Here is a 17,460-nt window from a genome sequence, read left to right on the forward strand (position 1 = left end):
GCGCCTGGTTGGCTCAGTCGGTGAAGCGTCCGACTTCGGCTCAGGTCATGATCTCGCGGTCCGTGAGTTCGAGCCCTGCGTCGGGCTCTGGGCTGACGGCCCGGAGCCTGCTTCGGATTCTGTGTCTCCCTCTCTCTCCGCCCCTCCCCTGCTCACGCTATTAAAAAAACAACACAATTTTAAAATAAAATGGCTCAAATGGTAACTTTTACGCTATGTGTATTTCACACACACACTAAGATTTTGACCACCCACGTTTCCTCCAGGCCACTACCCTGTTCTAGCCACTGTCTCTCACCTGAACCATGGCCGTGGCCTCCTCCCTGGGCCCCAGCTTCCACCCTCGCGCCCCCTACAGTTTCTTCCCAGGCGGCAATCAGAGGGTTCCGTTAACACCTAAGCGGGCTCTGTCCCTCCTCAGCTCAAGAACTTTCCATGGTTCTACCTCATTCAAAGTACACCCCAAAGACCTCACGGTGGGTCTTTGAGGTTCTGTACAATCTGCCCCCATTCTCTCTCTCTCTCTTACTCTTGCCTCCCTTCCTGCTCTCTCCTTCACTCACTCTGCTCACTCCCTGGCTTCTTCATGGTTCCTTGAACCGGCCAAGCACCTGAGCCTCAGGGCTATCGCACCTGTCGTCCCCATGTCCTGGAACACTCTTCCCGCCAGAGATCTGTATGCCCGGCCCTTACCTCTTTGGCATCTGCCCAGGAACCAGCGAGTTCGTTACTCCCTGTCACCCTGATTATCTTCGTCCGTTGTGTTTCTTGTTAACAGACACAACATGTATTTAAGTCACTCATCATGCTTCTCGTCTGTCTCTCCAGCAACAGGTCAGCTCCCTCGAAAGCAGGAAGCTTTGCCTGTTTTGTTCACCGCTGTGACCCAGGTGCCTAGAATAAGGCCCGGCACAGAGTAAATGCTCAGTAAGTGTTTGTTAAGTGCAACATTAAGAGACAGTGACCAAAAGAGAGACTGAGAGATAAGGAAGACAGACAAAGACGGGAGAGGAGATAGGGCACTGGGGGACTGAGCTGGGGAAGAAACGAGAAGGGGGCTGGGGGAGGGGGGAAGCAAGGGGAGGGAGGGAGGAGACACAGAGAGAGAGCTGGGGCGGAAAGCGACAGAGACTCAAGAGAGTGAGTCAGAGAGAGCACCGAGTGAGGGACAGAGGCAGAGACAACACTGAGAGATGGCAGGGAGAGACAGAGAGGCAGGGACGGAAGGGGGAGAGAGCAGGGTGGCGCGAGGGAGACACAGAGACAGGAAGAGAAACCGAGGAGTGGGGAGCAACGGAGCTGGGAGAAGAGGACGGGAAGCTAGAGAGCCGAGAGGGTTCAGAGATGCAGAGGGTCCCCACCTCCAACTCACCACTTGCTGGTGTCCAGAGCTCTGGGCCGACTTGACACCCCTCGGGATCCAAGCTGTGGTTTTTTTAATCCCTGAGGGACAGAGGCGGGTGGAGAGAAGGAACGTGTGATGCCGTTTGAAAGGCTTTGGATCACTAGTTTATTTACTCTGGAAGTACTATCATCATCTTTGTTTCACAGGACCAGGAAGGTTGAGTAACCTGCCCAAGGTCACACAGCTAGGGAGAGGAAGAGCTGGAATTTGGATCTGGGCATCTTGGCTCCACGGTCAGTGCCCTATGCTAACCATAAAGGGGTGCTGGGTCCCTGAGTTCGCCTTCGGTTTGGAGACACCCTCTGGGAAGTGGTGCTGGATGGACAGTAGGGAGGAAACGAGGGACACAGAATGACTGACGTTCTCAGCCAGTCCATATCCACTGATGTCCCAGCCTGAGGGAGGAGGTTCAGTTTCACTCCCCCGGGAAAGTCTCCAGTTCAAAGGAGGAGGCTAGACAAGAAAACTGCTACCTGCGTATAGGGTCCAATGCCCTGCCCAGAGCCAGGCCTCAGTCCTCTGCGGGGAGGGGACAGATTCAACCACTTCGGACTCTTTCGGCAGGCCTGGAATTTCTCTGCCTCGGTCCACCAGCAGCACTGCAGACCAGAGAGGTTGTACGAATCTTTAAAGGCAGCACAGTACTGGCTAACTTCCTCTGTGATTTCCAGGGAGGCACAGGCCCCCCACCACCCCTGTCCACCCTCCGCTCTCAGACCCCGGGAAGAAGGCCTCACTCCCTCCCAGCAGCAATGCTGACATCTCAGGGGGACCCGGCCTCTCTGCCTGACGCTATAATCACACTAATCCCAATCCCCGAAGACCCCAGTGCTTGTGCGAAACCATCCCACCTCTCCCCTCATCTGTGCTGGAACAGGAGGGCGGACTTGTCTGCTTCTCTCCAGAGGCACTTGTCTTCTGCCCCAAGCATACACAAAACTGCGAAGTCCTTGACACTGTCTGACCTTCAACTGCTCTGTTGCAGATAAGCCTCTTCTCCCCACCCCAAAGGCTAAGTGTTGGCGATGGGAAAAGAAAAACACGCCGGCCCAGGTCAAGGGAGAGCCCACCCGACCCACCCAGGGCAAAAGACAGGAGGATCGGACGCCGGGAAGGCCTTCCCCTTACAAACTTGAAGAGAGAGACATCTCGAAAACAATACAACAAACACAGCACCAGGCACTTGGGGCTGGAGTTTATTGCAGGGGGGACATACGGACACGGAGATTCAGAGAGGAGGAGGGCGGGTTGTGGGCTCTGTGCTCAGAATCCCATGGAGGGGGTCAGAAGACAGAGGTCAGGAGAGGGTCTGCCAGATGGCGGAGGACCCCGGTCTGATGGCAGAGGAGCCTGATGGCGGAGAAGCCTGACGGCAGAGGAGCGAGGCCCCAAGCCAGCTCCCCTTCGCTCCCCATTCTTCAGGATGACGACTCCGGAGACGCTGGGCGATGTCGTGAAGACGGAGCCCGGGCCCGACCGGGTACGGAGCATCCGCCGCGGGGGCGCCGGCCTCTCGAGGGCCGGAGATCCAGCAGGGGGTGGAAGGGACGGCTACCCGGGTCCTCGCCCCCCCGCGGCCTCCGGCCTCTCTCTGGGTGTCTGGCGGTGGTTCGGGCGGCGGCTGTGGTCGCTGTGGCGGCGGCGGCGGCTGCGCGGCAGCTCGAGCTGGGGTCGCGGCCCGCCGGGGGCTCCCAGGAGGCAGGAGATCGAGGCAGCGGCAGGCGCCGGGGCAGGCGGCGCGCCCGGGCGGGCGGCGCACGGAGGAGACGGCGCGCTGGGCGGCGGGCCGGCGGGGCCCGCGGGGGGCCGCGTGGGAACCCAGATGAGACCGTAGTAGACGGCGAGCAGCACGGCGGCCAACGAGACGCAGAGGAAGTAGGCGCAGACGGGGGCCAGGCGCAGCCAGCGGCCCCGCGGGCCCTCGCTCAGCCCGGCGCCACCCGGGCTCTCGCCGCCGCCGCCCACGCAGCTCGTGCCCCGCATCCCCGCAGCCCACTCCGCCCGGCGCAGCGGCCCGCACAGGCCCCGCCCCCGCGCCCTGGGCCCGCCCCCTCCCCGGGCCCGCCCCCGCGCTCTGCATCGCCTTGATCCAACCCCGCCCCCGCCAGGATGATCACGCCCCCGCGCGGGCTGGTCTCCTCCGCGCCCTGGACCCACCCCCTCCCCAGACTCCAGCCAACCAATATCAAGCTAAGACTTAACTAGCGCCCTGACCCCACCCCCACTTGGCTCTGACCCCGCCCCAGGCCCGCAAACGCAGCTGGCAACTACTGCCAGGCTTCGGTGTGACGCCCACACCTCTTAAACGCGAACTCGCCCAGCACTTAGCCCCGCCCTCCTCCTTCTGGCCTCCTCCCCGCGCCCCAACCGCGTCCCCTTTCGGGACACAGACTTCTCCCAGGCATCGAAGCCCAGCCTCCGAGCCCCAAGCCCTTACGAGGTTCAAGCCTCACAAACCCCGCCCCGCCTTAGGCGCAGGTCCTCCCCGCTTCTAACTTGCCTTTCTCTGAATCACACTCGATTCTAGCACTCGAAGCCACCCTCTCCTCTCCTTGGATTCACACTCTCCAGTCCAGGCTCCGCAACTTTCCGCCGCCTCAGCCCATTGGTTCTAGCACCGCACTGACCACGCCCTCCACCGAGGACTGCCCCCCACAGCCGCGTTAAGAACTCCCATCTAAACCTGCTGTCGCGGCCCCATACCACATCTAAGGCCCGCCTAGGTCCCAACCTCACCCACGAGAGTTGTGGCCCCGCCCAGGCACCCTAACCACGCCCCTCACGGCACCTCATCCTTACTTCGCGTCCAGAGATCTAAATTCAACGCCCCGAAGCTCCAACTCTGCCCCATAAGCCAGTCACGCCCCTTCCCCAACGCCTCCCCACCACCCTCAGTTTCTCCCTCTCCCTAAAGTCATGGGATCCAGAGCAGTCTCCGGGGAGGAGAGAGCGCAGCCTGGAAATCCAGACTAACCCCCTCCTGCCGCCCCCTCCCCATCAAGGCGGGGAAGCTTCAGTCCCCTCCCAGCAGCGTCTTCAGGAATTCGGGGAGGCCTGCGAGAGGGGGGGGGGGAGGGAAGACGTATCAGGGGAGTGGAGGAAGGAAGACCCCTTCCTCCCGCCTCTTCCGCCATGGAAAAGCCCGCCAAGCACAGCAACCCAGCCTGCCCTCCAGAAACACAGTTCAAAGGTTAGCGGAAGCACTGCGTTTAATAAGAGAAGGCCGGTGGCCTAGTAATTCCAAGTCCTGCGGGAGAGTCACCGGCTATTTGCCATGCCCCAGATGGAAACTCCAGGAGGCGGGAATCTAGATCCGGGGACCGGCACCTAGCCCCCCATGGCTGCCATTAGGTGGGTTACTCGGGGGCGTCTCAACCCTCCCGGTGCCACGGCGCCCCCCATTCGTGAGACTTGCCTATTGCCCTGGTCCCACCCCGTTCACTGGCCCTGACTCCGCCCCCCTTACATTTAACCCTCTCCTGGCTGGAGCGTGACGGAAGCAGAGGACAGAGGAGCAAGGCGGCAGGAGGTTAGTGCAGAACGCGGAGGCCGCAGTCTGCAGGCGCGGTCAGCGGGCGGCCCCCGGTGGCGGAGCGGCCGCCACCACCTTGCAGAAACGCACCCTCTGGAAGTCGGTGATCTCCGCGGTCTCCTGACCCTCAGTGCCCGCCTCTGGGGGAGAGAAGGGGCAGTCAGCGGAGGGAACAGTTTCCCCCACCCTCTACCCGTCTAGTTCCGTCTCTGATCCCAACTGAGCCTAGCTTCAGTCGCCCTGCGCTAAATGGTTTATGGGCCTCGGACTCCCTTTAATCCTCGCAGGGGGCCCCTCAAACTGCATGCACCCCAGCAGAACCCTATTTACAATCGAGGAAGCTATCTGGTACAGCGAGATCACAGTCACTTGGCCAGCAAAGGGCCCAGAGACGAAGACGAGAAACGCCTGGACACCCTGCCCTCGCCGACCGTCCTAAACTCTGTCCTCTCAGACTCCAGCCTCCCCCACTCCCGCCCAGTCCCCCACGGACCTAAACTAGCCCCAAGAGTGCCCGCCCTCTTGCCCCTGCCCCCCTTTGCCCTTGCCCACCTGAGTTCTAACCAGATCTCCCTTCGCTCTGCCCCCCAAACTCTAATGTCACGCCTGGGGAGGTCCCTGGTTCCCAACCCGGCTCGCACTGATGGAGGTGGTTGGGCCCAACATTCTAACGGGAAATGCATTTCGATTCTGATTTCCTCTACTCGCTTAGAACCCCCCCCCCATTCTTACTTTTGACCTATTTAAATTCCTCCCATCCAAGTACTAACCAGGCCCGACCCTGCTTAGCTTCCGCGATCAGACGAGATAGAGCGCGCTCAGGGTGGTCTGGCTGAAGACGACCTATTTAAATTCCTAATCCTGCCCTTAGCCCTACCCCTTGGGCCTAGTCCCACCCCATCATATTTAGACTTTATCCCCCAAGCCCTGGGGTCAGCCTCTAAATCCTAATCCCACCCTCGCTCCCCTCCCCCACCATTCTTCCAAGCGCTAGGCCCCAGAGGGCCTCCATCTAGCTCCACCCCCTTGACCTGGGCTCCAATCTCACCCAATCCCAAGCGTTGTAGCCTCACCCCTCCCCCCCCCCCCATCCGCGGCTTCCCCGCACACCCAGCTCCACTCTATCCTCTCCCCAAGCCCTCCCCTCAGCCCCAGGGGGAGAAAAAGAGGAAGAAGGCCAACTTCTGGGGCCCCGTCCACTCCCCCACCTGAAGCTGCCTCAGACCCTTCCTCTTCAGCTTTCTGGGTTCCTGGGAGGCAGGGCCCACTCTCGAGGGAGGCAGGGGCTGGCTGGTCACCTCCTGGGGAAGGGGGGAGGCCCAGTCAAGCCCCTACCCCTCCATATTTCCCCCCACCGTGAGAGAGAAGGCCCTGGGGGAGTGGGAGGGGGTGTTCAAGGACACACCTGGGGAATATCATTCAAGGACGTGAACTCTTTATTGGGGAGGGGCCTCTGTGGCCCACAGCACGGGCAGGATCTGGGGGGGGGGGGAGGCATTCCAGAGACAGGCATGGACCGTCCTCCCTACCCACTGGGGTGGCGGGTACACGGGGTCCCAGTGAAGGGGGCGGGGGAACCCAGCCCCCCACGGTTCCCCGCCTGCCAGTGCCCCCCTCCAGCACACACACAAGCAGCCAGCTTCATGCATTTCCAAATGGCCAGGCCTCACCCGGAGAGAGGGAGAGGGCATCAGCGTTGGGGCAAGTATTCAGCTCCGCCTCTTCACCCCAGTCAGACACGGGCTGGTGGCCCCCAAGGGGCGAGAAGGGGCTAGAAGGCGTGGCAGGGGCCGGGGGAAGTGGCAGGGGCTCCTCTGGCCTGGAAGGCTCTTTGTCAGCCTGCTCACCGGTGGGGCTTCCGGTGGGCGCAGCCTCCTGGGGTTGGTGGTCTTGGGCTGGTTCTTCTTCCTCCTCGATGGCCTCTTCCTCCTCCTCCCCCTCCTCCTCCTCGATCTCCTCCTCCTCCTCACTCACATCTTCCCACTCCTCATCCTCCCCCTCGTCCTCCTCCCCGTCATCCTCAGGAGGCCGGTGGGCAGGAGGAGCTGGGGTCTCCAGCGGCTGCGGGGAGCACAGGGCAGGTCGGGGGAGCGGGCGTGGACCCGGAGCACCCCCACCCCCCTGCCCGGAGAGGACAGCCTGCCTCACCTGCACCGGCGTCTCCTCGGGTGGGGGGGGCTGTGGGGCCTCAGGGGCTGGGGATGCTGCCTCCTTCGTCTCCCAGCGGTCGTCATGGTCACTGGAGGGGACCAAGGAGAGGGGTGAGGCCCAGGTGGATGGGAAGGGGCTTCCCACCTCCAGATCCTCTCCGGAGAAGAGCTGCAAAACTCAACTCCGGGCGAGGGGGGGTTGTAGGTTTGCGGGTGAGGACCCAGCATGCTGGAGCACTAAGGAGGAAACGGCGGGTCTGTGTCCCCAGGTTGTCAGGCACAGATAGATGGAGGGGGGCCAGGTGGCAGAAAAGAAGAGGGGGGACGAGGAGAGGGATGGGGGTAGAGCAGAGACGGAGGCCCCAACTCCCCAGAAGCAAGAGCCTGACCCACAAGAGAGACACACGTACCCGAGAACAGACGGGGACGAGACGGCAAAGACAAAGCCACACATACACGTCAGGACAACCAGGTCTAGAGCCACACGGCCCTGCTGCGAGTGGGGGGGCCTGCACACACCAGGGGAAGGGGTGCCCCCACCTGTAGGCACGAGGGGCTGCCTTGGTCTGGGATCGGCTACCCTTCTTCCTCCTGCGGCTGACCTCCGCTTTGTGCTGGGACAGGAACTCCCTGAAAGTGGGGGGCTTGGGGGGCCGAGCCCAGGCCTGATCATCTGCAACAGAAGCCGGGAGGGGTCAGGGATGGGGGGGGCAGGGCACAAACTAACCCCCTCGCCCGGCCCACCCAGCGGCCCCACCCCACCCAAGGACACCCGCTCACCGTAGCGATGGGATGGTTCGAGGGCAGCGGCTGGGCCATCCTTGAACCTGGGGAGAAGAGAGAAGGGGGTGAGCAGGCAGCTTAACAGAAAGAAAAAATTCAGTATTTGACCCCCAAAACAAAAACTTCGAAAGCCCATAATCCCCAGCTTCCAGTCAGGCCTCGCTTGCTAGCACTCCTACGACACCGCGCTCCTGCCTCAGGGCCTTTGCACCCACTGCTCCTGGGGACACCTCCCCAGGCCATTCGGCGGCCAGCACCCTCACCTCCTCCAGGCTTCCGCTCAGACCCTCCTAAACCCCGGTCTAAAATAATCACATATTATCACACGCGCATCACCCAAGTCTAAAAGAAGGGTCTCCATCCTTCTCCACGCTCCGTTGTTCCTCACGAGCTGCCGTTGGGATCTATTCAGTGTCCACCTTTCCAACTAGAATCTAGGTCCCTTGAAGGCAGAAGCGGTTTTGTTCACTGTCGTGTCCCCATCCCCTAGAATCCCCACCACCCTTCGTGACACAGAGGAGGGACTCGATCCACGTTTGCTGCCGAAATCAATGTACCCACGCGCTAACGAGGTGCGCTGCACGCTGCTTCGGGGGCTCGAGAAAGAACGATTACATTCTCGTTCCCAACTCGGAGAACATCCCGCTAGAAGCCCGGCTGCCCGCACCTTGGAAGGATTCGCCACAACGTCTGTGCAGAGACCTCCTCACGCTTGCACCGGTTGGGCTCACAACCCACAGAGAAATGCTCAGACCACCCAGGCACACAGCCAACACCCACTTTCTTCAGCCCGTGCCAGCGACAAAAGCGACAGGCGTGGAAACTTGCAAAGCAGCAAAGGGCACGGGAGGGCATGGAAAACTACAGCTGCGGGGGCACCGGGGTGGCTCAGTCGGTTAAGCATCCGACTTCAGCCCAGGTCGTGGCCTCGCGATTCGTGGGTTCGAGCTCCGCATCGGGCTCCGTGCTAACAGCTCAGAGCCTGGGGCCTGCTTCGGATTCTGTGTCTCCCTCTCTCTGTTCCTCCCCCGCTCACCCTCACTCTCTCAAAAATAAAGATTAAATAAATAACATTAAAAACTTAAGTTTTTAATAGCAGTCTTTAGACTGCTATTGGCCAGCTCTCTGGTATGGAAGTTGGTCTTCTGGTCCGGGACACAAGGGTATAGCTTCGCTTTAAGTTGGGCTAACTGGATGTTTCCGGGGACCTCAAAGAGCACGGAGTCACATAAGGATACCAGTGCCGCCCGGATAAGGGGCTGGGTTGGTGGGGGACAGGCCGGTGAGGGAGGGAGGTGCGAAGGTCTGATCACTGTTAGCAGTTTCTCATGCCCTCCCCGTGCAGAATTTCCATCCGTGCCCTTGGCCGCGGGGCCGTGGCGCCATCTACTAGGGCAGCTTAATCTCTGGCCCCAGCGACGCTGGGTCTGCTGCTACCAGAACGGATGTGCCTGCTCTCCCCTCCTGCTCATCTGCCAATGCTATGACCAGCACCTCTCTGGAGAGCTGCTCCCTTCAGCCTGAACCCCAGCACGAACCCACATGGAGCAGAACTGAGTTCCGCCCGCACGGAGAAGCAAGCCCAGCCGGACCCGCGGCCTACGGGGCCCGGCGTGGATCAGCTGAACCCAGCTGACCCGCAGACACGAGAAAGTGGTTTGATGTGCCGGGGATTTGGTGATGGTGACCTCGAACCCGACACACGGGGCGGGGCGACGAAGGCGTTAAGTCGGGGGTCAAGGTCGAGGAGCCAGAGAGGACACTCACATCCCGTCCGTCTTCTCGGCATCCCACTCCCGCCGCCACTGGCCGGTGGGCTTGCGGTGTCTCTGCAGCCGCTCCTGGTCGATCTTCTCCCTCTCCTGCTTCCAGCGCAGGTACTCCGACCGCTCCCGGCCCGTCATGGACAGCGTCATGTCGCCAGCGCCAGCCAGGCCGGCCCGGCGGCCCTGTCCCGCCCCGCAGACGGGCAGTCAGGGCCCCGAGCCACCGGCCAGCCCGCCCCCGTCTCTCCCCCAGGCCTGCTGTGCTCAAGGTCACACAAGGAGGTGACAGGCCAGAGATGCGAACGCGGTCTGCTCATGTGGCGCCTCCTCAGAGGCCATCCCAGATCTCTCCCCAAGCAGCACCCCGTCTCCACCCTCTACGCCCCCTCCCCTGCATTTTACGTCTGACGCTAGCTCACGCCTTACTATATGCTCGCTCGTTTAAGTAGCTCCCACCAGAATCAACCTCTTTAGGGCGGGGGCTTGGCCTTGTTTAAGACTCAGCTCCAGGGCACCTGAGTGGCTCAGTCCTCAAGCACCTGACTTCAGCTCAGGTCAGGATTTCGCAGGCAGTGAGTTCGAGTCCCGCATCGGGTGAGCACGAGCCCCACTTCACGGGAGCCCTGCTTCTCTCTCTCTCTCTTTCTGCCCCTCCTGGGATTCTCTCTCTCTTTCTCTCTGCCACTTGCTCACTTGCTCCCTCTCTCCAAAAAAAAAAAAAAAAAAAAAAAAGAAAAACAAAAAACAGAGACTCAGCCCCAGCACCCAAGGCCGTGCCCAGCACCCCGTGGTTCCCGGTAAACGTTTCTGACGATATCGAGAGAGGACGGGGCCGAGCAAACCAGAGAGCCAGGAGGGGAGGGCGCTGCGGTGCCCACACGGCAACGGACCATCGGCTTGGGGCTCAGAGACCGGGCGCGGAGGCTGGCCCTCCCTGCCCTGCTGTCTCGGTCAGGCCCGCGCAAACCTACGCCGCAGGAAGGACGGCGGCCAGGCCAGGGCGCCCCAGCACCCGGCACCCACCTGCCGCTCCTGCTCCAGGCCGCAGCGCACCCGCTCGAAGTCGGGTCCCCCCCAGTTGCGCCCGTGCCGGCGGCTGCCCTCCCGGCGGTCCCGCTCAGGCTCCTCCAGGGGCCCGCCGCGTCGCCGGGGGTCGTCCAGGAAGTTCCGCACCGGGTTGGGCTCCAGCACGCCTTCCTGCGGGCACAGGGAGTGGGGGACGGGGTTGGCGGGCTCACAGGGGGCGGGGGGTAGCAGAGGGCCGCGCCGCGGGGACGCCCGGGGCACTGACCCGCTGGTTGCGCTCATACTCCGCAATCTTCTCCATCTCCTCGTTCATCTTCTCGATGTTCTGCCGGCGCCGCTCCTCCCACTCCTAGGGGGTAAGAACACGGACACGGAAACACCGGGCCGTCAGGGAGACCCGCACAAGCCCACTGCTCGCTGGCATCCGGGGAGGAGGGGAGCCGCTGCCGGCCGGAGACTCCCTCCTTAGACAGGCCTGCTCTCAAAGGCCTGGGCCAGCATCTGGGACTTGGGCTCCCAGCAGGTTCTCGGTCAACGGCTAACTGAGAAAGGGGGCTCAGGGTGCCTCGACTCTCTGTGCAAACGACAGGTGTGCCCGGAACACCAGCTTTCCTTCCGAGGTCCGGGATTTGGGTAGGCGCAAGGCAGAGGGGCCCCACAAGACCAGAGCCCGGTAAAAACCTTGGGCTCTTGGGCTCTAGGGAGTCCCCGGAAGACAGCCCATCATGTGGGTTGTCACGACTCGGCGCTGGAGGACCCCGTCCCGTGTGACTCGGCCGGACGAGAACGCTTGGGGGCCTGCACCTGGCTCCCTCCAGACTCCGTCCCGCGTGCCTTGTCCCTCTGGTTTTGTTCTGTGCCCTTGCACCATAATAAATCTTACCCATCAAGCTCCCTGGGGAAACGCTGAACCTGGGGAAGGAGCCGGGGACCCCAACACACCCTGGCTGCCACAGAACTAATGACAGCAGTAACAGCAATTACTTGGCAGATGGCAAGGTGACCCCCCACAATCCCTTCTCCCCTTCTTCCATGGTAACGGAATTTCAGATAAGCACGCGGCCAGGTTGCTGGAGAGGACGTTTTCGTTCCCAGGGCTCGGCACACAGGAGACAAATAAGCTTCCGCTTGGTTTAAGCCATGGTATTCGGGGGTCTTTTACGTGACGGCAGCTTAGCGTGTACAAATGGTAAACAAACACCCGTGGGGCGCCTGGGTGGCTCTGCCAGTTAAGCATCCAATTTCGGCTCAGGTCACCATCTCATGGTTCGTGAGCGTAAGTCCCGCTCCCAGCCCCGGACTCTCTCTCCCTCTCTCTGCACCTCACGAGATTCTCTCTCTCTGCCCCTCGCTCACGTGCTCGCGCTCTCTCTCTAAAACAAATAGGTAGACAGGTAGATGAACATCCGTAAGTGACATTCTTCCGACACTTACTCTGAAGCTTTCAAGTGCCTGCTGTTCACAGAACGCTCACAGTAACCTTTAAATCTGATTCTAGGACTCCCCCAAGAAGCTCCCACAGGGAAGGGAGCTGCCCAAGGAGAGGGAACTCATCGAACCAAGTTGAGCCCAAGTCCATGGTGCGCTGAGTCACTCTGCCCCGCAGCCCCCCGGCCTGCTAACCTCCGCATCGGGGCGGCAGAGCAGTCTCAGTAAGAACATCACTGCTCCCCACAAACAGATCCAGGGAGCGAGACAGACAGAAAAAGAGAGCCAAGGAGAGCGCGTGCACTGGAGAGAAGGAGCCAGAGAGAGGACAGAGACGGGGCAAGACACGGCGGGTGGCAAGTGTGCACCAGACACAGAGCAAAACAAGGGGAGATAAAAACACAGGGAGAGGACGCGCGACACCGGTCAGGGGTGGGGGAGGGAGGAGAGAGAGAACGAGCCGAGCCGACGGAGGGGCAGAAGAAGACAGATGCAGAAAGCCGGTCCGTTTGCGGGCAGGAACGAGGCGAAAGAGACCGGAAGCGCATCCCGGGCCCCCACCTTGGATCTGCGGTCGGCAGTTGAGGCATCTCCGGCCCCAGACAGATGAGGGGACCCCCGGCCCCGGCCCCTCCGGCCACGGCCCCCAGCTCCTCCTCGAGGCTGCTCCCCAGAACTGTCCTCCCAGTGACGGGCCACCCGGCCCACGCCTGCCCGGCCTCCCTGCGGGGGGAGGGGCCGGCCTCCCTTGCTGGCCCCCGGGGGCCGCGGGGTCCCAGGAGACCTCCGAGAGGGACCCAAGTTCTTCTCCTGCAAGAGGGAAGGGAGAAAAAGTGCAGTCACTCAGATGAGGAGACGGGGACCCCCAAGCCCAGAGGGCAGCTGTGAGAGCAGAGGCCGCCCACAGGGCTGGGGCGGCTGGGGCAGCTGGGGCGGAGAGGGGCGCTCTCCGGCCTCAGGTCTCAACTCTCATCGCCCGCCCCCCGGCCCAATGAGTCGCCCAGCTCGGTGTGGAGCTCACCACCTCAACAGCCACGTTCTCCTTCTCCACCGAGCGGCCCTTCCGGGGCGCTGTCACCGCTACTCCCTCGAGTTCAGCTTTTTTACGGTCCTCCTCGATCTCCTAGGAGCAAACGTCAGCAGGAGGAGGTCGGCGGTCTTGGCACCAGAGGTATTCCCACAGCCGCCATGAACTTCCCCCGAGACTGGCCCCCACCTAGGCCTCTCTCCTGAGCTCCAGGCAAGAAAGCTGATCGCTTCGGCATCTTCCCCTAATCCGCACGACACTATTCCCGTGCTCAGAACCCCCCTGCAGTACCCAGGTCTGGGCAAGAGCCACAGCCTACGGGGCCCTACAGGGTCTGGCCGCATTACCATCCTGACCTCATCTGCCACCCTCCCTCCCTCCCTCTCCCCCTCGCTCACTCTGCCCTCCTCAACGTTCCTAGAACACACCAGGCTCAACCCTGCCTCAGGGCCTTTGCACCAGCTGTTCCCTCTGCCCCAAGAGAGCCCTCAGCCTCTCACCTCCTTCAGGTTTCCGCTCCTGAAATGTCCCCTCCTCAGAGAGGCCTTCCCTGACCCACTAACAGAAACCACCTCCCGTGCCATTCTCCTGCCCCTTCTCCTGCTCAACTACCTGGCATCAGGCGTATCTGGGTTATTGTCTGCTTTCCCCTCTGCAACCGAATCGGCCTGAGGACAGGGGTACCTGTCTGTTTTGTTCACTGATGTACACCCCCAGCCTAGAACGCTTCGTGACACACAACAGAAATTCAATATGCTTTTGTTTTTTAAGTGAATGAATGCATGAAATATGAATAAATGAAACCCACCCCTCCTCCTAAGTCCCTCCTCAGGAATAACCCCACCACCTACTCTGTAACTTCTGGCAAGGACCTGGACCTCATCCTGGCCCCTCCTTCCACCTCCCCTCCCCCCCCCCCCACTGCCTGTCACGGAGGCCTCCCCACAGGCCTGTCCCTCCTCTCCCCGCGGAGGTCCCTGCCTCAGCTTCCTCCTGGGCCTCTGGCCTCCGGTATCACCTCCTCCCGCTCAACAGCACACAGCAGCCAAAGAGCTCTTCCTAAAAAGCTATTCTGAGCTGACCCCACTCCTGCTCAAAACCCTCCAAGGTTCCCCAGTGCCCTCGAGAAAACGTACAAATTCTCAGCGTGGCGTGACCCCTGCTGACCTCCCTGGGTCAATATCCCTCCACTGACCTTCCCACATGAAGTTTCAGGTTTCTTTTTTTTCCCCTAAAGTTTATTTATTGGGGGGGGGGGGGGGGGCGTGGGGAAGAAGCGAGCAGGGGGAGGGACAGAGAGAGAATCCCAAGCAGGCTCCACACTGTCAGCACAGAGCCCCAACAGGGGGGCAGGGGGGCTCAAACCCACGAACCATGAGATCACGACCTGAGCCGAAGCAGGATGTTTAACCAACTGAGCCACCCAGTGCCCCTAAGTTTCAAGTTTCTGCACAAACTAATCCCTCTGCTTAAAACATGTTCGCTTCTTCTCTTCAGCTAGCTTACTCACCCTTCAGGTATCAGAATCCTTTCCTCTAGGAAGCCCTCCCTAATATCCTCCAGACTGGGTGAAGATCCCCACTCTGGGCTCTCACAGACCCGTGAACTACCCAGCCCAGCCCACTCTGGGTCATCACTGCCTAAAGAAAGGTCTGTGCCCCTACTTGATGGTGAACTCCAGAAGGACAGGCCCAGGGCTGTCTCAGTCACAGCTATATCCCTGACAACATTCAGCTCAGAGCCTGGCAGTAAAGACCTTGGTGGGTATTCGTGAATGAATGACGGATGGATGGAATGAAAAAAGGAATGGCAGGCTAAGGCCTTTGGCTTTTATCCTGAGAGTGATGGGAAGCCATGAAAAGGTTTTAAGGAAGGGAGAGGTGAGGGAAACTCACTGCGGGGAGGAGAGGGGATGGGGTCTCCCAGGGCGGGGCTAGGGCACCTGGTAGCGCCGTATGAGGGCCTCGTTCTTTCGCCGAAGAGCTTCGATCCTCTTGTCCAACTCGGCATCTTTCTCCTCTTTCGATTTCAGATCCAGTGTGGCTGACTAAGAAGAAGAGACGGCTGAGAGACAGCAAGAGAAACCTACACCCATCCCAGTGCATTCGATCCAGGGTCTGAGTCGTGGGTCCCCTCCTCCCAAGCTCCCTGCCCCAAAGCTCAGATTCCAGAGACTCCCCACTTTCCATCTCACCATTCCACTGGCTAGGTGGGGCCAGGGTCCCAGCAAACTTCCCCTGCAGAATCCGGACACAGCACCAGGGGTTCCTGAGGACAGAGGGAACGGAGCACTAAGGCCAATGACTCCCCAGTCTGCTTCCACCTCTCCTATACTGGGGGCTCCTCTCAAACACACATGCGCATTAACAACACCTGCACCCCAAGGGGATTCTAGCCTTCATTTCCACTCTGTCTTAAAGGGCTAGCCTGCCCCTTACCTGCACAAATTTGGACTCTGCCACCTCCCATGGTTTGTGCCCACCCACTTGCTTCTTAGACACTAGAGTCACACCCACCTTGGGAAAAGTTCTGGCCCCACCCCACCGCTTAAGGAAACAGCCAACAATGCTCCCTTCCAAAGGAAGATTCCAATCCAGCCTCCACACCCCAGTGCTGGGAGTTTTAACCCAGACCTCCATCTCCAGAGAGCTTTAGATACATCCTCTCACCCCCCAACCAGTACAAGAAAATTCTAGGCCCACCTTCCTGCGTCCATTCTGGTGCTGCTCCATCCCCGTGAACACTCTAAATCCACCTCTCTCCCAGGGACGTGTCAGAATCGTCCCATAACCCCACAGTCAAAACAAGCCCGATCTCCACGCCTGTAGGCTGCCCTGACCCTGGGAGAACATTTTAAGCCCACGCCTCCAGCTTCCTGAGAAAGGTGCCGCTGTCTCCCCAACACCCCGCCAGATTCCAAAAACAAGCCTGGTACCCAATGGCGAGGTTTCCCGGACCTGGCTCAACCTCCCCAGTGAATACTTCCCCGCCCGGCGCAGACAGAACCTCCCGGCCCGCGCGCGGCTTTCCGGGCATGGGGGGGGGAAACTCCAGCCTCAAACTGGTCCCGAAGGCCACGGCCCCGCCCCACTCCAGGACTAACTTTCTGGCCCCGCCCCACCCGCTAGGCCTCAGACCCCGCCCGCCCGCGCGTAGTTAATCCGGCCCAGCTTCTGACTTTCCCAGCCAACCCTCTGACCCCACCCCCCCGGATCCCAGGGCAACAACCTGAGCCCGCCCCCTGCTTCTCGCGTTATTACATGGGCCCCGCCCACGGCCCTCCAGCCAACACCCTGGCCCCGCCTCCGACTCGCCCGGCCAACCTCCCGGTCACGCCCCCTGCTTCCCAGCTCGGCCTCGTCGCTTCGAAACACGGTCCCGCCCCCTGCGCCCTCAGTCAGGGTTCTGGCTCCCGGGCCGGCTTGCGTGCCAACGCTCGGACGGCACCCCTGGGTCCCGCAAAACTTTCCGGTTGCACTCCCATCATTCTCCGCCAGCACCCTGGCCACGGCCCCCGCCACCCACAACTTTTTGGTCCCGCCCCGCCTTCGCGTCAGCCTCTGGATCCGCTCCTGACTTGCGGGCCGATGATCCGGACCCGCGGGAAGCTCAGGCAAAACTTTCTGGCCCCGCCCCCAGCACGTTCGGCCCGCGTCCCGGTCCCGCCCCCTAGCTCTCCGGGCAATATTTTGGCTCCGCCCCCGGCCCGGGCACAACTTTTCAGCCCCACCCTCTTCTACCCACCCACGCCCCGGCCCCGCCCACAGCTCGGCCCGCCCGGGTCCGGCCCACCCGCCGACGTCCCGCCCCGCCAGCGCCCCTCAAGCTTTCCATGTGGGCGTCCAGTCCCCGCCCCCCGCAGAGTACTCTGACCCCGCCTCCGCGGGCGGCTCGCTGCCGCGCCTGCACCCGCTCCCGTTCCCCCCACGTGGGGCGCCAGGCCCCGCCCTCTCCGGGCGTGCTCCCGGCCCCCTCCTCCGGTCACCTGTCCCGGAGACCCCGCGGCGTCGGCGACTCCGGCTCCGTCGGCCTCCGCGTCCGCAGCTCCCGGGCCGCGCGCGTCACTTCCGGTCCGCACCACGTGAAGAGGGGAACGAAAGAGGATCACTTCCGGTCCTGGCGTCCCGTTTCCGGGAGTCTTAAAGGCGCCGCACCCCCCACCCCACCCCCACCCCCCCACCCCCCTCCGTGGGTGGAAGCGGGAGTGTGTCTAGGTGGTACGCAAGGGTGTTCTGGAAGCTTTACTCAACTTCGTTGGGCCTAGATGACCTTCTTCCAGGGAAAGGAGACACCGTCCTCTCTCTGGTCTCTACCTGCTGCCTCTTTTCTGGTTCCAGTAAATA

At 61.5% G+C, this 17,460-nt stretch overlaps 2 protein-coding genes across 6 annotated transcripts; both read right to left on the reverse strand.

The window, feature by feature from the left end:
• Positions 1-2,585: 2,585 nt before the first annotated feature.
• On the reverse strand, positions 2,586-3,408 carry INAFM1 (InaF motif containing 1). Its single transcript, XM_047079147.1, has one exon. The coding sequence runs from the start codon at positions 3,386-3,388 to the stop codon at positions 2,957-2,959; it is 432 nt and encodes a 143-aa protein (XP_046935103.1). The 5' UTR covers positions 3,389-3,408; the 3' UTR covers positions 2,586-2,956.
• Positions 3,409-6,350: 2,942 nt separating this feature from the next.
• On the reverse strand, positions 6,351-17,188 carry CCDC9 (coiled-coil domain containing 9). 5 transcript variants are annotated; one of them, XM_047077763.1, is made up of 12 exons: positions 17,103-17,188; positions 15,312-15,385; positions 15,060-15,164; positions 13,112-13,213; positions 12,652-12,900; positions 10,928-11,011; positions 10,660-10,833; positions 9,638-9,819; positions 7,868-7,914; positions 7,628-7,760; positions 7,086-7,176; positions 6,351-6,998 (listed from the first exon to the last, which is right to left on the reverse strand). In XM_047077763.1, the coding sequence occupies exons 2-12, from the start codon at positions 15,312-15,314 to the stop codon at positions 6,579-6,581; spliced, it is 1,590 nt and encodes a 529-aa protein (XP_046933719.1). In that variant the 5' UTR covers positions 15,315-15,385; positions 17,103-17,188; the 3' UTR covers positions 6,351-6,578. The 5 variants fall into 5 exon arrangements, with proteins under 5 accessions (XP_046933719.1, XP_046933720.1, XP_046933721.1 ...); XM_047077764.1 differs by lacking the exon at positions 17,103-17,188 and adding an exon at positions 16,441-16,732; XM_047077765.1 differs by lacking the exon at positions 17,103-17,188 and adding an exon at positions 16,053-16,058.
• Between the last annotated feature and the right edge of the window lie 272 nt (positions 17,189-17,460).

This window comes from Lynx rufus, unplaced genomic scaffold (genome assembly GCF_022079265.1).
Source record: "Lynx rufus isolate CCGP_SWC_20201006 ecotype Redwood Valley unplaced genomic scaffold, mLynRuf1.p SCAF_16, whole genome shotgun sequence".
Lineage (NCBI taxonomy): Eukaryota > Metazoa > Chordata > Mammalia > Carnivora > Felidae > Lynx > Lynx rufus.